General features: G+C 46.3%; 1 protein-coding gene across 1 annotated transcript in view; it reads right to left on the bottom strand.

Annotated features, from left to right (window-relative positions):
- LIMD1 (LIM domain containing 1) overlaps positions 1 to 23,587 on the bottom strand; it is a 59,967-nt gene that overhangs the window by 5,368 nt on the left and 31,012 nt on the right. Inside the window, exons 3-6 of the mRNA XM_010982763.3 lie at positions 8,121 to 8,188; positions 5,369 to 5,431; positions 909 to 1,039; positions 239 to 290 (exon numbers count right to left, since the gene is read on the bottom strand). Coding sequence (XP_010981065.2) covers positions 239 to 290; positions 909 to 1,039; positions 5,369 to 5,431; positions 8,121 to 8,188 — 314 coding nt within the window. The remainder of the gene's footprint in view (positions 1 to 238; positions 291 to 908; positions 1,040 to 5,368; positions 5,432 to 8,120; positions 8,189 to 23,587) is intronic.

Consider the following 23,587-nt stretch of genomic DNA (forward strand, 5'->3'; position numbering starts at 1 on the left):
TCTAGGAGTCATATCAGGTCAGAGAGGTTGACCTGATCACAGGGACAAACAGGGTGAGAGAAGGACACAGGGCTGCGGGAGGCAGCTAATGGGAGAGGAGCTTCTTCCATTTATTTCCCAGTTGAGATTTGAGAAGGATTTTTCCTGTCTAAGGACAGGACACAGATCTTGTCAGTGACTCAGGGAGATAAGTCATGTCTTGGAAGACCCCAGAAGCAGGTCTGAAAATGCATCTTACCTCAGGTGGAAGGATGGGGAGGCCACAGGCTGCACACTTGGGGGCTAACACCCTGGTGGGAGAAGCGAAGAAGCAGTGAAGTGTACACTGTGGTGTTTCTGGGAGACATGCCTGGAGCCTTCCTCGCCGGCCAGGCCCGCCTCCCGCCAGTCGCTCCTCCCTCCAGCTCTCCTCATGGACGGGCCTGGCTCACTCCTGGGAGCATCACTTTGGGATGGTTCCCCAATGGTAACAAGCGCATTTGGTCCCCTCACTCTACTAGGGACAGAGATTGCCCTGTCTGCTTACCCCCCTCACGTGCCTCGTACAGGCCCGGGCAAACCAAGGGTGGCAGACACCAGCACTGAATCGGTGCCTTTTGAAGTTTGGTAAAGCTGCAGCCATGGGGCTTGGCAGGTTCCTTCAGAGGCCGAGCCAGGAGTCTGATGACAGGTTTGGGGTTCTGTTTTTCCAGTACACATAATTCTTTAACCAGTTCCTGTCTGCACTGGCATCAGCGGACCCCCGACACCCCAGCTTCTCCCCTCCAAACCACTGCACGTCTGCTGCCCTGTGGATAACGGTGCGAGCAGCCAGGTGACGTGCCTCAGCGGGGTTCCACCCTGCCCTCCGCTGACTTTCAGCCAGCGTGGCTTCCATGCTCAGCTCCTCTCGCCCTGTCCCGCCTTACTTGTGGTAGTCCCGGACACAGTAGATCTTGTTCTCTGAGTCCACGGTGAAGGGCACTCCGTCCAGACACTCATTACAAATGACACAGCGGAAACAGCCAGGGTGGTAGGACTTCCCCAGGGCCTGCAGGATCTGGGGGCGCAAAGGAAGATGCCAGGACTCAGTGGGGATTGCGGGGAAGGAAGGGCCAGTGGGAGGGAGGGACATGTCAGGCTGAGGGACCACAGGAGAATGTGCCACGTGGAGCTCCCTCATCCCTGTTTCACCTGGACCAAGGTCAAGGATGATGAGGCAGGACAGGCTAACCTAGTTACCTGTGTAAACAGGGGCAAACCAAACAGGATCCTTCTCCTACACTTCATAAACCTCCAGGAAGGAATCTGGAGGGCTCTCCATCAGAAAAACTTTTATGATTATTTGCAGGAAATGATGCAAAGCAGGGCCTCAGAAGGATCCACCCCAGATCTGGGAAGCAGCCAGTACACGGAAAGATGACAGGAAACGCCACAAGGAAATGGCAGAGCTCTGGAAAAACCTCTTAACTTCTCCCTCTTGGGTGCCCCTTCTAAGCAGCTTTGACTCTGCAGTGATAATCCAGGAGCTGTGACTCAGGCCGGATCAGCTCAGATCCAAGTGTAAGCAAAGCCTCTTTGTCACTGCTGCTTTAAAACGCAATGGAGAGAAAGCCCCAGGCACCCTCTTCCTCTCAGTGTCATTTGATCTGGACCATAAGAGGCCATCCTGAAACCAAGGCAGAGCCTAGACTTGGCGTTTGGGAGATAGCAGATGGAAAGAACGTCCTTGGTGGTGTCAGTGAGTCACCAGATTAACTCACCTCCGAACTGCCTATCTCCAAGCCTCTTGTTAGGTGAGACAAAACATTTTTCCTGTTAAGTCAGTGGTTCTCAAAGTATGGTCCCTGGACCTGCAGCATCAATATCCCTTGGGAACTTGTTAAAATGCACATTTCCAGGCCCTCTCCCAGCAGCAGGTGGGGTTTTTTAATTTATTTTTTGAAGAGTGACATTTATTTATGTAGGGTTTTTGGGGGGGAGGTAATTAGGTTTATTTATTTATTTACATCTAGAGAAGGCACTGGGGATTGAACCCAGGACCTCATGCATGCCAAGCACGCACTCTGCCACTTGAGCTATACCCTCCCCCAGGGTGTTTTAATAAAGTGATTCTGATGCGTGCTGAAGTTTGAGAACCTCTCATTTGAGTTGAGTCTGGGCTTTCTGTGATTTACTGTTGAAAGCACCTTCGATGACTCAGGAGCAGGTTCATTTCTGTGATTAACTGCACCACGAAACTTAGCACAAACAACAGAACTCCAGAATCACACCAGTAAGTGTGCCCCACAACACCTGTCAGCAAGGAACATACTGAATGGTCGTCAGCATCCCCGGGTGCGATGGGGACCTAGAACCAAGGAGAAGCTTGGCAGAGCATCATGAGACCTGTAGGAAAGCCTTGCGGTGCTCTGCTCCTCCCAGCGCCCGACGCTGCCAGCGGAGGCCGCACCCCGCAGCCCGGGGCGGGGCCAGGAGGACTTCCTGCTGGTCCAGCTCTCCTCTGAAATCCCAGCCTTCCTGATTCCTCATTCCCTCTGGGATTTCGCTAACCTTCCAGGCTCCCCAGGCTGCCAAAATCAGAAGAACAACCGGCTGGGCTTCAAAGTCTACTTGGCAATCCGGACCTTGGAATGCATTCTGCCTCCAGCCTAATGCTGTCTTGGCAGAAAGAGACCCTTACATTAATTTAACCCACATGGTGCCAGAAGTGTGGTAGGATAAAATGTCGTTTTGCTGCATTCTGACTAGCTGCAATTTTTTTTGTTTCATGTGGGAAAACGCCCAGTTCCAACCTCCAAGCCCAGCGTATCCCCTCTATTAACAAAGGCAGGGCAGGGACAGACCACGTCCACCAGGAGCTGGACAACTGGGGCCCTGCTGGAGAACCACGAGTGGCATCTGAAGGAATCTTTCTCTGTATTATTATAATTCTTGGTGACGATGAAGGGCTAGGTTTTGAAGACTAAATATCACTACCAGACAGACATTCGCTGACAATTTCCAAGTCAGAGGGCAGACCTGCGAGAATCCAGGGAGACCGTGTTATCCCGTGGGGTCGAGGTGGTCTCCAAAGCTCAGTTCCTTCCGTCTCTGTGCTCACAGGCTGATCCTCACCACGAACTGGAGAATCCTCCCCTCCACCCCTTGAATCGGGATTGGACTATGACTCTCTTTGATCAACATAATGACGAAGAAATGATGTTCTGAGACTTTAAAGTCAAGGATGTAAGAAAACCGACAGCTTCCACCCCCTCTCTCCTGCTGAACGGGAGCCCAAGACATACTACTGAGTAAGACTAGCGGCCACGGGGACAAAGGCCTGGAGTGGGAGAGGTCGTCTTGGGCCACCAGCTGAACACAGCTGAGTCAGTGACCCCAGCCAATGCCACACAGAGCAGGGGAATCGCCCTGCCAATCCTTGACCTAATTCCTGACTCATGGAATCAGGATAAATAATAAATCACTGTTGTTTTAAACCATTAAGTTTTGTCATGTAGCAACAGATAAATGAAATACCCTGAGTCATAAAGAAGGCTTAGGACAACCAGAAATAAGAACAAGGTATAGTCATGTTCAGAGATGTGGACACTGTTGGCCTTGTACACGGTGGGTTGGTCAGAAGGGACCTAAAATCAAGGACCAATTCTGCTAAAGAAATGGAGCCCCGTGGAGCCGGGCAGGCACTTGGGGTGGGTGGGGTGAGGGGTTGAGGCTCCTGCCTCCCCTGGGGGAGTGGCTGGGGGGCCCTGTTCCCAGGAAGGCCTCAGGGGCTAATGTGGACACAGCTCACAGGGCCGAACTGTGCTGTGCTCTGTCAGAGCCTGGACGCCAGCAAGTTCTGGTCACAAACCGCAACAGCTCTGGTTCACTGTTTTATACACATCAGTGTAAAACCAGCAGAGGTGAGTGTTTATGTCCATCAAAGACATGCATAAGAAGGGGGAGGGCAGAGGTCAGTAGGAAAGTGTGTGCTTAGCAGGCAGGAGGTCCTAGTTTCAATTCCGAGGACCTCCATCAAAACAAACAAACAGACGAACAAACCTAATCACTACTCCCCCCACAAAAAACCAAAACCAAACCAAAACAAAAAAACTTCACCAAAAAAAAAAAAAAAGAAGAAGACATGCATAAATGTGTTCCCAACAGCTCATTCATAAACTGCCCCAAAACTGGAAAACACCCAAATCTCCATCTGCAGGAGAAAAGATAAATAAACAGTACTATATCCATACAACGGAATCCTACTTTGCGATGAGAAGAAATGAACCACCAACACAGGCAACAACACGGATGAACCTCAGAAACATTTTCCTGAGTGAAAAAAGGCAAACCCAAAGGAGTCTATACTGTACGATTCCACCTGAATGAAGTTCCAGGACCAGCAAAATGAATCTGGGGCCATCGGGGTCAGAAGAGTGGGTATCTGTGTGGAAGAGGGGCTTTCTGCATGTGGGACGTGTTCTGTCTCTTGATCTGCGTGGTGTTTACACACAGGTCTATACATATATATAGACATTCGTTCAGCTGTACACTTAAGATGTGTACCCTCTGAGTTGTTTCTCTATAAAAAAGGTAAAAGAAAAACAACAACAAAAAAAACCGACTAGCAATTCCCTTCCCCAGAAAGGAATTAATGGATCAGCTTAGGGAGGTATTTAACTCAACTGAAAGAATGTTATATAGTGATTTTCTCTGACCAGTACATTAAAGAAATGTGACAGGGCTGCCCTCCAATGGTGAACAACTTGATCCCTGAGACAGAATGAGAACCCTGTGCTCATTAACCTCACGACCTTACCCTGTGAGGAGGCCAGGAAGGAAGAAGTGTTCCCACTGAAGAGATAAAGGAGCAGAGGCCCTGGGAAGCTCGGAGAGCTGTGGCTGAGCGAGGAACAGGATGTATAAAACCTGCTCCCTGCTCCGCTATCTCAGAACCAGCCACGGGCCCCAAAACTTCATACGAGGAAATGTTAAGCTGGGAAGAATAGGGGCAAAAACGACTGTGTTTATCCGACTTCCTGTCCCCGCCTCCAAAGTGGCTTAGACTTCTGCAGTGAAAACACACTCTGTCTGGCGTCTCAGCTGGGATGCCATGAGGATCCCAGAGAATCGGTGTGGCCAGTGTGATGGGAACAGCCCCGGGGACGGAGCGTCATCAGACACACGACGCCGCGTGGACTGGGCGGCTAAGGATGCCCGTGCCGGCAGAAGCCAGGCGTGGGTCCCACCAGAGCAAGGGAGCAAGCTGCATAAGGTCTTCTTAACAAAACCAGCCACAACCACAAACCAAGGCAGGAAATACTGTTCTCAGTTACCAGCTTCTTTTTTCTCTGAACGCCTCCCCGCTCCCATCATGCTACTTCCCTGTTCGGCGGATCCCACTCACCATGTCCATGATCAGATGACCACAAAGAAAACACCTGTCAGCAGACTGCTGGAAACCAGAGTACTGCAGAGGAAAGAGAAAAGAAAGTTACATCCAGGCGGGGCAGATGAACCTAGCTCCTTCCCCACCCGTCATGAGGATCACAAGAAAGATGTATCACTCTATGCAGGAATCTGTCATTTCCCTGCGGACAATGGCGTCATGAATCATGGCATATCCTCTGCCGCAAAGGCCACACAAACTAATACCGCTCGCCCACCAACAGCTGCGCCTGGACACCCACGACACGCCAGGCTCTGCGTAAGAGGCTGCACGGAGAGAGAGGTATTGCTCTCTAATCCAGTGGTTCTCAAAAAGGAGTTCTCTGGCATCACCCAGAAACTTGTCAGAAACGCAAAACCCTGGGCTTCCCAGCCAAGACGCACTGAATTGGAAACTCAAGGGGTGGGGCCCGGCCACCTGGGTCTCCATAGCCCTTCAGGGGATTCTGACGCACGCTCAAGTTTAAGACTATCACTCTTATTTTCAAAACAATTCTGCAAGGTATGTATTACACCATTTCCCAAATGGAAGCAAAGGGAAGCTCAGAGAGGTTAAGTGATCTTCTTAAGGTCACACAGCCTATTAGGGGGAAGGACAAGATTCAAATTCAAGTCTGGGTTTGGTTAAAAACCCAATGAAACTAACTTTTATAGAAAGAAACTTGATGAATATTATTTACCTTACCAACACACACACACACACACACACACACACACACACACACACACACACACACACAAACACACAGAGCTGGAGTCTTAAAAGATACCAGGAACTCACTTCAGAAAACTTACTAGAGGAGCAGGCGGGCGGTCTGCCACGAGGCGAGCCATGGCCTGTCCCCGCCCCTTGCCTCTCGGCGCCCCCTCAATGCTCTTAGCTGAGTGTCCCGCAGGGCCCGAAGCGTTTACTTTGAAAAAATTAGAGTGTTCAAAGCAGGCCCGAAAAAAAAAAAAATCCTACATACTGCTACACACTGGAAGATACAGAAGCTTAGATGTCGCAAACATAACTTAATGGCAGGGGGGTGGGGTGGGGATGTAAGAGAAAGGAAGGTGTAAAGTAAAAGGGAAATTTTTTGCAACTGTGCACCACATGGTGCAGGGTTTTACTGCCCAGCACCTCCTCCTGATTCTTAGGGTAACAGTTCTTTATTTTTTCATTTGCGATCCAGCCCCACTCCCCAGTCCTGTGGTCCCGTGGTTCCTGTGGGCGGACCCCACACTAGGTTCCAAGGCGAGGCACTGGCTCAGACTGGGCTGATCCAAGCCCCACCTTCCTCCAGCACCCATGACTTTGCCCGGAGATGAACACTTAACCCACCAAGAGCCCATTAGACTCCAGCAGCAGGACGGGACCTCGGCCCATCAGACTGAAAGCTGGGAGACAGTCAACTCTGGTGTGCCGCCACCATCTGACCACCACACACACAGCGCCTGAGAGTGAAGCGAACGCTGGGAGGAAAGGACCCCCGAGGGCATGCAGGAATGAATTTCCCTTCTGCTTAAGCCAGCTTAGATTTGCTTGTCTGTTACTGGCAAACACAAGTCATTATGAGTCAGTCCACGCTTCCACGAAGAAGCTGGCCTCGAGCCATCTCTGGGTCTCACACTGGTCATCCCACTGACCGAGCACCACTCCATGCCTGGCGCTGTGTTAGGTCTGAAGGTGTAAAGGTGAAGCAGTGTGTTCTCCCCCCCCAGCTGCTTACAGTCAAGCCAGGGAAGGGCAAGCAGAGGCAGCAGCACAGAGGAGGGGTGATCCACCGCGGGGCGGGGGATGCAAATGCTGTCGGGTGATCTGGGCAAACAAAGGGTGAAGACCTTCCAAGCAGGGACACAACAGTGCAGGCTAAGGCATGAAGGGACGGGACCATGCCGAGCGGGCAGAGAACCACAAGCCCCCGAGTGAGTGGGACGAGGCTGTGAGGGAGGCTGCCCAGGGCCATGGAGAGCTTCTGCGTGTGCTTGGAACCCTGGGGGCATGGAAGGAGCCTGGGTAGGTGGGTGACACTGCGCAGCAGTGTGGGGGCAGCTGAGCCACGCTGATGTCCTGAGCCAAGCAGGACTGGGGAGGACGCGGTGGCACCAGGCTCAATGCTCGGCCGCACTAGGGGAGAGACAGGAAGGAGGAGGGATCGAGGAGGAACCGAGGAGACTGTTCTCAGAGAGAAGGTCCCAGGCAACGCAGTTTTTCTGCTTTGGGTGACTTTCAAGCAGAGTGGGAAGGGCTGGGGGATGGGCTGGGAGACAACCCTGGGGACTGTCCAGAGGGCAGGGAGATGTCAGCAGCTGGCCTCAGAGGTGCTGACAGGGCTGGAGTTCAGATCTGGGAGTCACTGGCATGTGGGTAGACTGTGGGTGCGTGGGAGCAGGCAGGATGGATGAGAAGTCAGGAGGGCAGGGATCACAGACAGAGGTCTAAGAGCTGGGTGAGGTAGGCAGAAATGGGCAAAACACGAGGACAGACCACGCCACTCAAAAGTCCCCAAAAAGCACAAAGTCTGCGGTTTGTCATTTGCCCAGGAACGTGGGCCGCGCCGTGCCCCTGAAGAAGGAAAGTCAGGACCCTTTCTCCAGCAAGCCGGCTTCCAGAAGGCACTGGGGACCACGGAGAGAAAGCACTCTTCTGCCTGGCCCTGCCTCTCTGCACCCCCCACCTGACTCTAACTCAGGACCTCGGGGAGGAGAACCACGGACAACAAACTCACCAGGAAGTCTTCCTCACAAAACACTTTGCCGTTCACAAAATAGAAGGCTTTTCCTCTCAGCTTCCGGCCTGGGGGGAAAAAAACACAAAGGTGGAATGAAAATGTTACTATGCAGTGAAAAGCGAAAAATGAAAGGCAAAATCTTTTTAAGCAGAAATAAACATGCAAAAATGCCAACTGTCAATAACAGTTTTCAGTTACTGAAAACTGCTGAGGTCCTTGGCAACAGGCAGACTCAGGCCAGAAGACAGGGTATCCCGGTGGGTGCTTCCTGGCAAGAAGACCGGGGGCTGACTTGGGAATCATTCTATACCCACTTCTCACACTCCCTGTCTGTTGAGAAAGAAGCCAGCGAGACACTCGGAGACAGAAGGCAGAGACACCTCCACGAGGGTGTACCAGGCAACAGTCTCTTGTGAAGTTGCTGTTTCCCACAGGCGTTGGGGACTGTCACTTTTGACATGTTCCCCAGGGGATGCTGGTGACAACCTATCAGGAAACCCTATGAATTGGTCAGCTCTTTCTTATTTTCCTTATTTTTGCATATTTTTTTCATCTGAACGACAGAAAACACACATTGTTGGAAAGATGATGGTTCTTCCTGTTTTCTCTTGATCTAAATGGGGTGGGCAGGCGTGGGAAAAATTCAAAGCACCCCAACTCCTTAGATGTAACTTTAGTTTCCATAGAGCTAGGGCACTGACAAGAATAGCATACGTCATCAATTCCTGGGGTCCCTTATGAGAAAACACAGTGGGCCACGTGTGCAACTTAAGCAGGGAATCTTCACGGGAGACCTTGGGTCTGTGACTCTGCAGTATCCCCAGATCTGAGAGCACTTCCAGGACCTCCCATGAAACATACTCAACAGACTCCACCCAAAAACGGAATGAACTCTAAACATGAGTGGAATCAGGTCCCTTAGGGCTGAAGTCCACCTGAAACCGAAATCACAAATGTCACAAACATTAACAGTGCTTGAGACACAGGGAAGTCCCCTCCTCACACAGTGAGTGTCCTCGCCCGTGATGCCCCAGGGCAGGCAAAGAGCACAGGGTGACAGGGGAGAGACTGTCAATGAAGACTTGGAGCTCAGAGAGGACTGTGAAAGCATCAATGCAGGGGAAAGCCACAAGAAGGGAGATTCAACTATGAAAGCAAAAATTTCCAGATGGACTAAAGACCTCAGTGTGAAAAACAAAAGCAATTATAAAAAAATACAGGCAACGGTCTTTGACTTCGGCATGGTAAGGATTTCCAACCACTGACCACCCACTTCCCCGCCTCTCCACTAGGCTTATTAGGAAGATCCTGCCTTCTCCTGGCCGGGGCAGACCCTCTGCCTCGTGTTAGTAGCTGCCAGAGTCACTGTTATCTCAGTGTCTCCCCATCCCTCTGCTTCCTCTAGAACGTTTTAATGATCTGAGGATATGCTACATTCCTTGAGGATGTAACTGTAATTTTAACTCAACCTCACACTAGGAGGGCTTGGCAGCAGTCTAACTAAGGACAATAAATGAAATAAAAGGAAAGGAAGTCGGGCATCAGGAGGTGGCTGCAACACAGAACAAGGCACTAGAATCTAAACTACCTAAAGAACACCAACAATCATAAGCAAAAGACAAGCAACCCAACGGAGGAAAGAGCAAAGGAAGGTGCAAAGAAGGGAACACCTGTTAAACGCTGGCAATAACCATTTCAGAAGGTGTTCAGTCCCACCAGCAACAGCACCCGCAAATTAAAACCACGAGAAGATACTCATTCCCAGACGGGCAGAAATCCCGACGTCTGACAACTCCGTGTCTTGGTGAAGGTGTGGGACACGAGGGACCCTCACGCTGCTTGTGGGAGTGTTTTGACTGGAAAGACCGCTTTGGGAAGAACTGGCAAGAGCCAGCTGACATTACCCACAGCACACTGTAGGGACGCCCCAGTGTGCGGAAGGAGGCGCAGGTACGGATGTTCACAGCAGCAGTGGAATGAAAACCCAGAAGCCCAGAGCACCTTCAATGTTCAAAATGGAAAAATTGAGAAACACACTGAGGAAGAATCTGGAGTTACGGTCAATGGATGCGAGACACCACACAGCAATCAAAATGAATGAACTAGATCTGTATGTACTGTTCTGAGCTGAACATACACGGGTGTAAATGAGGAAACTTGCTCAATGGTGCATTAATATGAGATGGCGTGCATGTCAGTTAAAGTGAGCACATGTACATACACACACAAACTAACCCCATATATTGTTTACTGATACTTGTATATGTGGTGACAGTATAAAAGCTGGGACTGGAAGGGGCCACACACTCAATTCACAAGAGCAGCTGCCCTGGGGAAGTGGGAAATGGGGGGGGGGGGGACCAAGATGGTTCCAATGCATCTGTAATATTCTACTTCCTTTATTAAAAATAAGCCAAAATGACAACATATAAATGTCGGTGCATTCTGGGTGGTACATAAATAAGGGTTATTACAGTACTTTCCTGTAGTTTTTCCTTAAAAAATTTTTTTAACTTTCTTATAGTTTTTAAACTGCACACACACAACTTCTGTAGGTGAAACACTATAAACCAAAAGGCAAATGACAAACCTAGAAAGAATATCTGTACCATGTGACAAAAAGAACTTAACTCCAATATGCAAATACAGTCCAACATTTTAAAACCGGGCAAAGAATGGGAAAAGACAAATGACTAAAGTATATGAATGACCAATGAACATAACAGAATTTTTAACTTTTCTCATGACTCTTTAAAAATTGCAAGTTAAAATAGTATACCAAGTTTTATCTATCTGATTGGCAAAGGTTAAAAAGAATAACACTCAGGGTTAGTAATGACAATGACAGACACTCTCCGCTCTGCCGGGAATAGCAGAAACCGAAACAAGCCTTTTAAGACACATTTAATAGTAAACTTCAACAGAATTTAGAAAGTTCAGATTATTTTTGACACAAACATTCTACTGCAGGAATTTATTCTAAGGAAATAATCTGTCAGATTGTTTAAAAGATCTTCATCTCAGCATCGTTTATACTAGCTTACCAAAAAAATTGTCAAGCAAATGTCTAATTCTTATCAGATAAATTATAGCATATGTACTATTATGAAGCCATATTAAAGACTGTGTTTTCCAAAAATATTTAATGGCACAGAGAAATATTTAAATACGAGGTTAAAAATGTCTGTGTGTGTATACACGGATGTATACCAAATGTTAACAGTCATAATCTCTGAGTACAGGAAATGGTAGATTTTTATTAGTTTTTTTCTGCAATGACTCTATTATTTTTACAGCCTGAAACAAACTTTAATGGAGTGAGAAATGTATGGCCCACATACTGGAAGGCTACAAGTCTTTCGCTCTCCAGACCTTCCCTCCTGCCCTACCGTCAAAGCTGTTCTAGGAGTTTCCCATCCTAGGACTTTTGCAAGCATTTCCCGACTCTGCTAGACTAGGGTAACCAGGATGAGTGCCTCCAGCTCAGTAATTCTGGGGTTCACTAACAGAACCCCTGACAGCCGTGGAAGTGACATTTAATTACTTGCCTGGCTTATAATTTCCCCCTCTATAAAGAGATTCCAGAGGACTCAAGGTTTTGGAAAATGAGAACCAACTGGAGCCTCCTGCCCACCTGGTGTCCCCGTCAGGTGCGGGGTGAGAGCTGATCTGCTGCCCTCTGTCCCTCCCCGCAGCCAAGGTGACAAGGACACAAACGGCCCTCCCTAAGAGGAGCTGCTCAGCAGTGCAGGAGAACAACTCCCACACGGTCTGGCCGCACATCTGTAGAGCGTCCACGTCCTGCTGCTCCCTTCCGGGATGTCCCACTGGGATGTCCCACTGGGATGCACCGGTTCTGATGAGAGGAAAGGAAGCAAGGCTGCAGCTCCTGAGGAGGCCACTAGAGGGAGCAAGGAGACTGCCTGGAAACGCACGGGACTTCCTAGAGACGCTGCTTCAGAGCCAAGGGTGGAGAGCGTGCTGCTCTGGCTCCTGCAAGGGGGTCCAGGAGGTTTAAGGAATCTGAGTGGGAATTAGCTTTCAGGTTTAAGAGAGGGTAGATAACCTCTGTTCCAAAAATTATAGAGGAAAATCATTACACATGCAACAGTGTTGAACCCTCCATCATCTAAGAAACACAAATTAAGAGCTTTCTCACTTATGATAACAGCAAAGATTTTTTTTTTTAACAATCACATTTGTTTGTGATGGCCATCAGTGCGTATTTCTGTAAGCTACAGAGGAGAGTGTAAAATGAAAAACTCCCTGGAGAGGAAACTTCATTTATCTCTGACTTAGTGAGGCTCTCTGGGACTTGGCTTAGGGAAAGAATCAGAAACGTGAATGAATGTTTACTTAGATCCAAATTGGCAGCCTTAGAGAAATGATCCCACAAAACAGAGTACTTTTAAATGTAATATTATGCAATCACTTAATATACTATTCAAATAAGTATTTCAGTGGTATCAGAAAATGCTTTATACTACAGGATACTCAAATTACATTAGTAAGTGAAAAAAGCAAGCTTGACAGCTGTATTTATGGTACAACTCCATTTCAGTAACTCATACACATACACACACACACCACTGATAGGAAAAAAACTGAAGACTGCATACTAAAATTAACAGTGGTTAGCACTGCTTGATAGTATTAGAGAGAAGTTTCACTTTCTACTTTATAATCTTCTTTTTAAAACTTACCTAATTTTATACAGCACTGACAGGTCGTATTATTAAAGGTAAATTTCACTCACCACTTTGTATTTGTCAATATTTAAAACCTCTCTTCTCAGACTAAATACATTGGAAGATGGTACTAGAGAGACATTTCACCCTTTGCTTCTGACATTTCTAGATTAAATTTTTCTAGAATTTCTACATAAGAAACAATACTTTTGGGTTTTTTTAAAGACCTTATGTAATAATGTGAAAAGTTTAAAAAAAAAAAAAAAGAGTAAAATCCCACTAATGTAAAGAAGAAATTCAAAGAAAAAAGACTGGAGAGGAGATTTGTTCAAGAATGACAGCATCTCTGAGTGGACATGTATGGTGTCTGCATGACTGGGGGCTGAGGGGAGCAGTTTCTCCAGCTGTTTGCCCCTTCACATACTTTCCAACACTTCCCCAAACTTTTAATAATGAGTAGGTATCACTTTGATCATCATTTTAAAAAGTACCCAACTGGCTAGACAAATCCTCTTGCTACCCAGCCCCAGAGCTGAGAAGTCCCATGTCCAGACCCTAGAGGCCACGGGGAGGCTCAGAGGCTGCGTCTGCATTTTATTTATGAACGAAAAAAAAAAATTGAGGACTCCCCCACAGACCCATGAAGGTGGGGCCTTCCTCCACTCTGAAGGACTCAAGCTCCCGTTTTCACTTAAGTTTTAAAAGACTCCCTGACTTTAGAAACTGGATCTCACACCCACATTTATTAGTTTGTGTTTTGTCAGAGTGAGAGGAAAAAAACCAACATCTGTTGATTGCCGTCTATGTTTCAAGTACTGTATTTAGAAGTTTCATGTACTAAAAAAATTTTAAAGCTGTCCAAAATCATTGCCACAAATGTTATTGCATCATTAGCCCCCTTTCTGTCCCCACCCACCCCATGCTTTTCACAGAGACGTCCACAAACCACTCCCTGTCACCTACTCTAGGTTTTGGTCGGCGTGGAAAAGGTTTGCCAAAGAATTATGCAGAAACAGAACCTGTCACATATCAATATCACTGAGCGGTGCAAGGAGGCAGGAACTGCTTAATCTATGGAATCACTGGAAATGACACCCAGGCATGCTCCCAATCCTCTGGGTTTACTTTTCTCATCATAAAAACACATACTTGTGGGTGAAACATTATCACCTCCGTTTCATAAATTCCCAGGCTCAGAGAGGCTCACCCAGGTAGAAACTGGGTATGTCAGAACCCAGGTGGTCTGACTCTGATGTGCATGTTTGTTCCCGTTGTATCACGAGCCCTTCCGTGCTGTTTAAAGCTTGCTGAGTGCACACCTACCTGTGGAACCCAGTTTCCCCCTTCCTACCGGGGAATGGAGAAGGGCATTTTCATTTTTTAAGGCGCTTTCTATGCACTGGGCACTTTACCTACATGTATCTCTTTAATTGTCTTGACAATTCTGTAAAAATCCCTTGCCTTGGCATCTACGTGGATGTAACTTGAGTGGTGACTGAACGCCACCTTCTAGGCACATTAAAGGAAGGTGAAGCCAGGCAGAAAATAGCAAGCAACCTCATCTTGAGAAGCAGAGAGGCAGAGAGAAGGTATTCTCCAGGCAGAATCACTCCAGATCTGGGCAATGAAACAGACACCAACCAACTAACCTGGAAATTCCTAGCATTGCGGCTACTGTTTTAAAAGTTGCAATCAAGTGTAGGACCCAGAACCGTCTCTTATGGACAAATAAGCTAGAGCAGCCAAGCACCACTAGGTGGCGCCAGACCACAGGCAGGACCGGGACAGGTGGGAGCAGCACAACCCGCTGAGAACTCCAGGCTAGTGGTGGAGACGGCTGGCTGGGGTCATTTCATTACTCCTGCCACGACGTGACCCAGCACTTTAGGCAGTTTAACGCCACTTATCGTATTATATGCAGTTTTACTGAGTCTTCATTTTGCAGATGGGGAAACAAAAGCTAACGAATTCAGGAAAACTTGCCTATGCAGCTAAAGCAAAGAAGAGTCGGGATTTTGTGTGCGTGTGTAGCGAAAGATTTTTAAAGATTAATTTTTTAAAAGGTAAAGTATACCTCCAAGAACAGGAGGCAGGCTGATCCACGGGCACAGGAGGAAACGCCAAGAGTCAGGATTTGAATGCAGTCTCTCTAATGCAAAGTCAGGACTCTGTCCACCACACTACATTACCCTCCTCGCCCCAAAAGAGGGCGGTCTCAGACCATGAATGGGGAAGAAGGTGGCTTTTTTGGCCTTCCCAATCACGCCTCTTCCCCACCAGACTCCCTTGAGAGGTGACAAGTTTCACTGTCCTCACACTTCCCATGGTGGCACACACTTGGAGCTGTGCTAAGCTCACCCAGATCAGAAGATACAACAGAATGGTTGAGGCCTGAACACCAGAAAATTAGGCCAGCGGTTCTCAAACGTTAGCATGCTTCAGAACCACCGGGTGGGTTTGCTAAAACACCAGATTGCTGGGCCCCCTCCCTGGAGATTCTGCTTTAGTAGGTCTGGGAAAAGCCTAAGCATCTGCCTTTCTAAGGAGGTCCCAGGTGATGCTGACTGTGCTGGTCCGGGGACCACAATGAGAAGCAATGGGCTAGGCTACGCCTCTGGCCTGTCTCTGAACCAGCATCTCCGCTTGATGAGATTCATCTCGGTCAAACAAAAGCGCTAAGAAAAGACCCAGACAGTCCTTAAACAATGAGCATCAAACATGAAGCTGTTGAAAGGGAGGGTGTGTCTGTGCTACATCTTTATAACTCTAGTTTCAGAATCACCCTGCTTCTGGCAGAGGAGTTCCCTGTACCGGGAGACAGCTAGTGATGTGCACATGAAAAATACAGCAAAGAAAGTGTTTTCTCAGAGCTTCAGCATACGGTCATCAAAGTTGCTCTTTATTTTCCAATCACAATAGTTTATAAAATATTGACTAATAAGTGTACATACAGACTCAACAAGAATTCACTTCAAAACGCCGCTCCCCATAGATGCCGAAAATGAGTTATTTTACATATGCCTTTGGGAACACCTTCAGATGAAAAGAGAAAAATGTGGATAAAGTCAGAGTACCCTGGTGAAGGGAAGAGCAGTTGAGGATGACACAAAGACCACTGTTGGCCATCTAATGTGACCAATAAAACTAAACTTGCAATGCTCACCATTCTCTCTTGTTTCTAGAAATAGAAACACCTCTATTCTGGAGAAGTAACTGGCCCTTGGTGTGAAGACTACACAGCAAATTTCAGTTTTCAAAATACCTCCCTAAAAAGTAAAAATGCAAGGTTTTCCCAACAAGGAGAACAGTTCCTGAGAAATGTAAAAACTAGTAATTGTTTGGATTGTGGTTTGTTTCTTTTTTTAATTGAAGTACAGTCAGTTACAATGTGTTACTTTCTGGTGCACGGCACAATGCCCCAGTCATGCATATACATACATATATTTGTTTTCATATTCTTTTTCATTAAAGGTCATTGCAAGATATTGAACATAGTTCCCTGTGCTATACTGAAGACAATTTTTTTAAAAATCTGTTTTTATATATAGTGGCTAACATTTGCAGCAACATGGATGGACCTAGAGATCATCATTCTAAGTAAGCCAGAAAGAGAAAGAAAAATAAAAATACCATATGATATCACTCTTAATGTGGAATCTAAAAAAAACCAAAAAGGACACTATGAACTCATCTACAAAAACAGAAACAGACTCTCACAGACATAGTAAACAATCTTACAGTTACTGGGGAAAGGGGGTGGGGAGGGATGAATTTGGGAGTTTGAGGTTTACAAATGTTAGCCACTATATGGATCATGTTTTTATTGTACTATTCCAAATGGTAACTCCTACCTGTGCTGTCCACGGTGGCTACTGGCCATATGTGGCTACTGGTATGGAAATTTGAATTAATTAAAATAAGATAATATTAAAAATTCAGTTCAAGTACTTGAACAAGTATATTTAAGTCCCTGAAGGCCACTTAGGACTAGGGCAGCTATAAACACTTGCATTATCCACAAACGTATACCTGATCTACTTCTTCAAACAGCTTTTTCCAGAATACGTTAACCCTTAAAAGGTGTTGCTAATAACAAAGCAACAGAAAGAAACCAACCAGACTGGCTTGGCTCCAATGAACAGATCAACTTGGATCCCACAGGCTCACCCCTCCCCAGTGGGACGAGGAACAAGGCAGAAAGAGGAAAGGGAGAAAGCGCTCAGGTTGGGGTCCTTGGCTTTGCCACTTCCTGGAAGTGAGAGGCTGGCGGGTCCCTTAAAGTCCTGGGTTCCTTGGCAGAGGGTGATGTGGGGAGGACAAACCAGGGTCACAGTGGGGAACCAGCTCGGTGCTGGCCCATACTAAGTGTGTGGCGTAAGTTCCTGTTGCCAGGATCCCTTCAGTAACTTTCAGTTACTGAAGCTAAAAATCACGTCCACCTCCGTCTCCCTCTTCATCCAAATCCTCCAGGTCACTCCTCTCTTCTCAGTGGTTAAGGGCCAGGTTTGGGGGGGATTTCTTTTTAATTTCCATCTATCAGACTTATTTTCTTGTAAAACACAATAATGTAGAAAAACAAAACCTATACCATCCAAGCCCAATACACTCGGTCAAATTGTTACGAAAGTTTCCAAATGGTCTCAATGTCTGTGCGCCCCTCCTTCCCGGCCAGCACAGGTCGAGGACCACACTCTGGGCAGCCCTGCTCGGCACCCTACTTCTCTTTTCACCAGCCACTCCCAAGTCTTTTTTTCTCTCTTTCCCTTACAGTTAACAAATGCATTCTCTTTCTGTTTTCCATTCTCACTCTTCCAGACCATCATCACCTGGGTCAGAGAACAGACAGCTACACAGAGAAAAAATTCCTGGAGATTTGCAGAGAGTCCCCTTTGAGGATTTAGCAGAACAGATCATATGCATGTGAAGAAACTAACCATGGCTCCAGGTAAAAAAACGTCCAAAAGGATGAGCGAGAGCAGTGCCTGGTGTTCACGAGGGCTGGAAGCAGCGTCTATTCCCACCACACAGACGGGGAAACGTCATAATAATCTGTGGGACATTGAGTAAAATACTCAGAATTTGCCCTGGGAGTGGGGAATAATTAGCCCAAGACTGCGCTCTGATCTAAACTCACTTAGCAAATCATAAAAACCACACTGGAAAGGATTATTGTTTCCAAATAACTTATCTGCACCCCCGAAGATTTAATGAAACATAAAAATATCTAGGACTCCACAAGGTACAATTCACAATGTGTGGCATCCAGTCGAAGGTGATCAGGCACGCAAAGAGGCAGGAAAACATGACCCACGACGCAGAGGACAACCAGTCCACGGAGGTCAACCCAGATCTGACACAGACATTAGAATTGGTAAAGAAGGACATTGTAAGTTATTGTTGTTCTGTTCCACATGCCAAAAAGGTAAACAGTGACACAGAAGGTATTTTTAAAAGGCACAAACTGAAATACTGGAGATGAAAGATACATTGAATGGCATGAAAAGCAGATTACACATTGCAGGAGAAGAGATCTGTGAAATTAAAGACATGGAGATAGAAACTGCCCAAAATGCAAAAGAGAGGAAAAGAATTTAAAAAATGAAAAGATCGTTAAGTGAGCTGTGGGACAACTTCAAGATGATTAACCAAGGGCCCATGGGAGTCCCTGAAGGAGATGAGAGGTGGGTGTGGCAGAAAATTTGAAGAAGTGATGGCCAAAAATATTCCAGATTTGATGAAGGCCATAAACGCACAGATCCAAAAAGCTCAGCAAACCCCAAGCACAAGAAACAAGAAAAGTACACCAAGGGATATCATGATCGAACTTATCAAAATCAATGATTTTGATTTTGAGGAAAGAGGAAATCAGAGGAGAGAGACATGTTACCTACAGAGACAAAGATAAACATGACATTGGAAGGAGGGGAGTATAGCTCACCTGGTAGAGTGCATACTTGGCATGCATGAGGTCTTGGGTTCAATCCCCAGTACCTCCTCCAAAAATAAATAAATAAACCTAATTACCTCCCCTCTCAAAAAAATTAATTAAAAAAAAAGATGACATAGGATTTCTAACTGAAAACAACACAAGGAGGAAAACAGTGAAATACCTTTAAAAATAAAAGAAAAAACTATTGACCTAGAATGCTACATCCATTAAAAAGTATCTTTTAAAACCAAAGTGAAATAAAGATGAATTCAGACATTCAAAAGCTGAAAGAATTCATTACAGGCAGATTCACACTACCAAAAAAAAAAAAAAAGTTAAGGAAGTCTTTTAAGGAGAAAGAAAATGGTATCAAGGCAGAGAGGTGGGAAAGGGAAAATGTGGCTGTAAACAGAAGAATGAAAAGGATCAGAAATAGTAACTGCATGGATAAATAAGATTTTTTTCTTATTAGTTAAATCTCTTTAAAAGATAATTGAATAGAGCAATGGGATAAAATTGAGAGACAAGAAATAAACCCTCACATTTAGGGTCAATTAATTTTTGACCAATTTGCCAAGACAATCCAATTGAGGAAGAATGGTCTTTTCAACAGATGGTGCTGGGAAAACTGGCTATCCACATGCAAAGGAATAAAGGTGGACCTCCTTACATCACAAACAAAAATTAACTCAAAATGGATCAAAAATTCAGTGTAAGAGCTAAAATTATAAAATTGTCAGAAGAAAACATGGTATGTTTCGCTGGTAGGGCAATGTGTTCTTAGATAAAGCACCAAAAGCGTATGAAACAAATAAATAGATAAATTAGACTATATCAAAATTTAAAATGTTTGTGCTGCAAATATAAATAACATCAAAAAAGTGAAACAACAGTCCACAGCATGAGAGAAAATATAGGCAAATTATATATCTGATAGATTTATATGTAGAAATGTAAAGAACTGTTACAACTCAATAATAAAAAGATAAATAAATCAATTTAAAAATGGATAAAGGATCTGAATAGACATTTCTCCAAATAAGACATACAGATAAGCCCAAGAAAAAGTGCTCCACACCATTGGTCATCAGGGAAATGAAAGTCAAAACCACACTGAGATTCAACTTCACACCCACTAGGATGGTTAGAATCAAAAAGGCAGACAATCACAAGTGCTGGCAAGAAGGTGGAGATACTGGGACTCCCCTACATTGCCGGTGGGAAGGCAAAATGGTGCAGCCACTTTGCAAAACTGTTCCTCAATAAGTTAAACATAGGGTTACCATATGACCCAGCAATTCCACTCCTAGGTATCTGTCCAAGAGAACTGAAAAACATATGTCCACACAAAAAATGTGCACAGGAATCTTCATGGCAGCATTGTCTATAACAGCCAAGAAGTGGAAACAAGTGTCCACTGACTGATGAATGGATAAATAAAATGAGGTACCTACAGACCATGGAGTATTATTCAGCCATAAAAAGGAATGAAGTTCTGATACATGCATACATATATGGAAGAATCTGGATCACAGTCTACTGAGTGAAAGAAGCTAGTTAACAAGAGGCCATGCGTTATATGAATCTATTTATATGAAACATCCAGAATAGCAAATCTTAGATCAGTGGTTGCTTAGGGCTAGAAAAAGAGGGGTGGAGGGTGAGGAGTGACAGCTTATGTACACAGGGTAATGGGTAAGTGTCACCTTGAGGTCCTCCGACACTTACTTGGTGTTAGCTGTGTGCTCAGCATTACACTAAAGGTGGCAGATCAAGGGTTAATCAGGATCAGTTAAACACTTGTCCCCATTCTCACAAAACTGACCATGAAGGGGGAGACACAGACCCCTGCAGATGGTTTCAATCTAATCATAATTCAAGGCACCACGAGGCAGGTAAATGAACAAGGTGGACATGAGACCTGCATCCAAGGAGCCACGATGGAGATGAGATGGAGGATGTCACTCAGAGAGCTATATGTACCTGGTAGGAGGAGGGTGACAAGGCACAGGGATGGGAAAGGGTGGGTGATGTTCAGTGCGGCTGGGGATCCCGGGGGAAAGGGGGTGGAGGAGACAGTGGTCAGAGAGCAGACAAGAGAGGAATTGGAACTATTTGAAAGAATGTGTTCAACATCAAGTAAAGGAATTAGACCAAGACATTATGAGAAGTGGCAGAGGTCTTGGAGCCGGGGAGTGGTCCCCTCACAGCTGCGTGGTTGGAGGTGGGCAGGGCGGCAAACAGGACCTGAAGCAGGATGTCTGCTAGTGAAGCCGGGGCTGTGCACTGTAACAGGCTCCTTGGGGCTGGGGCTGGTGTTCAGTAAAGGGTGAGGACCACAGAGCGGTGGCAAGGACCCCAGTCCCCCCCACACCAGCTGTGCAACGGCTCTGAGACTCGATTTCCTCTTGTGTAAATGAGTGTGGCTGGAAGCAAATGAGGGGCATGAGACAGAGCAAACACTCCATAAACAGTGACTCATAGTACGACCCATGTCAGAGAAATGGGAGCACCGATGCAAACTCTGGTGCAAAAGAAATTGTCAGTGTATCTATGGGGAAGGCAGGGCAGGGGGAGGGAGAGGGGAAGAGAGAGAGACTGATTGGTTATAAGGAATTGGCTCACATAATTTTCAGGGCTGACCAGTCCCATGATCTATAGTCAGCCAGCTGCAGGCCCAGGAGAGCGATGGTGTAGTTCAGTCCAAAGGCAGGAAACAACTGGTGTCCCTGCTTTAGGCAGTCAGGAGGGAGGAAATCCCTTTACTCCAGGATGCTATTCAGGCCTTCGACTGATTGGGTGATGACCACCCACATTAGAAAGAGCAACCTGCTTTACTCAGTCTATCAAGTGTTATTCCCAGGTAGAAACCTTCACCGACATCCAGAATAATATCCAAACATCTGGGCACCCCATGGCCCAGTCAAATTGACATGTAAAATTAATCATCACAGGGCCAGAGTCGGGGACAGACGTTTAAGAGAACATTTGAGACACAGAACATTTAAGAGAGAAGAAATGCTCTCAGCAAGATGAGAGACCCAAGGAGATCCAGGCAATGTCTGTGATGCCAGAATAAAGTTCAGTTTTCCGTAAAAGGTCTCACTCTCTAAACCCTGGATTCTGGCTCTGAGATAAGACACCCAGTGCAATGTCTTCATGCTAATTAGGATGGAGTGTCTCCTGGCATATCTGCACACCCTCCATTCTGCTCTTAGAGTGGAGGAGACACCAGGTACCAACAGGTCTCTCCCTTGGTCTGAGATTACTGAAGGAAAAGGTGCAGATTTCCACTCAAATCATTCATGTGCAATTATCAGGTGCTTGGAATGCAGATGTGGCAATTAATGCTACCCGTCACACTGGAGTTACCCTCACAATACAGCTCAGAAAGCCCAGATGCCTTTAATGTCACAGGCACGAAGGATCTGATGTCCTCACGCTGTTGGGAACTTCATGGCCTCTGATTGCATCAACCAAGTCTGATCTGGGAAACCAAGTCTGGTCCCAATTCCAGTGCACCCGGCAGGACTGGGTTTGCTGGAGAGGGACGCGAGACCCTCTGATGACACTCTAAGTAAAAGCCACCCCTCTGCTCTCCTCTGACCTGCCCCCAGCCCGGTACCCAGCTCCGTTTATTTTGGTTGTTTCCTGATTTCACCCTCACCCACTGATTTCCTTTGTATCCGCCCACTCTCCTTTTCTCACATTCTTGGTCTTCAGCTTTTCCTTTAGATCCAGCTGACTCATTCAGCTCATACATAAATGTGGAATATGATGAGAAATACTGGGATGACTCAACAGCTCAGAGATGCAGGGATCAAAGCCCTTAACCCACTTCTCTCCTACAGGTGCATCCCCACCCACTACCGAATTCTAGCTCCCCTGTTCCAAGTCCCAGGCCACCCTTCTGCACTCGCAAGTCAAGAGTACCCTGGAAGGGACAGACTGGGATTTCAAAATGTAGAACAGATAAACAAGATTGTACTGTGTAGCACAGGGAAATATATACAGGATCTTGTGGTGGCTCACAGCGAAAGAGACTGTGACAATGAATGTATGTATGTTCATGTATAACTGAAAAATTGTGCTCTACACTGGAATTCGACACAACACTGTAAAATGACTATAACTCAATAAAAAAAAGTTTAAAAAAAAAAAAAAAAGAGTATCCCGGAGGGGAGCATACAGCTCAGTGGTAGAGCACATGCTTATTAGCATGCACGAGGTCCTGGGTTCAATCCCCAGCACTTCCACTGAAAAAATAAATAAATAAACAAATAAACCTATTTACCTCCCTCCCACAAAAAAACAAACAAGCAAGCAAAAAAAAGAGTAACACAAAACCCAACCTCTGCAGTCACACAGCTCCCGGCCAGCAGCTGAACCTAAGAAGCTATGGCAAGATCCCATGTCCGGAGCCAGCGTCTCCGAGCAAGGGTCGTGGGTCCACACGTGCTGGGTTCAACAGCCAAGCAGGCTACTTAACACGATGTAACCAACCAGAAGCAAACTTAACTCCCCAAGCCCCTGCTCATCCGCAAAGTGAGGGTGACAACAGTGCTGAACTGCTACAAGGACCTGGTGAGGGCTCAGGACTCAGGGCAGGGTGACAGTAAGCTAGAAGGCTCACCTGTGAATTACTTATAAATACTGAGATGATCGTCTTCAGGAAGCAGGCCTGCAGTGAATTAAAGGAAGACCTTCCTAATTCAGGCACCATTATTTCAGAATCTGGGCATCCTCAGAGGCTGGGTGGGTAGCATTCACAAAGGCAATGAAGAAGGTTAACACGATGTCAGAAGCTATACTCCGACTTGGTTAAGAAAAACAAAACAGCCTCCAAG

The sequence above is a fragment of the Camelus dromedarius genome, chromosome 17 (genome assembly GCF_036321535.1).
Source record: "Camelus dromedarius isolate mCamDro1 chromosome 17, mCamDro1.pat, whole genome shotgun sequence".
NCBI classification, from domain to species: domain Eukaryota; kingdom Metazoa; phylum Chordata; class Mammalia; order Artiodactyla; family Camelidae; genus Camelus; species Camelus dromedarius.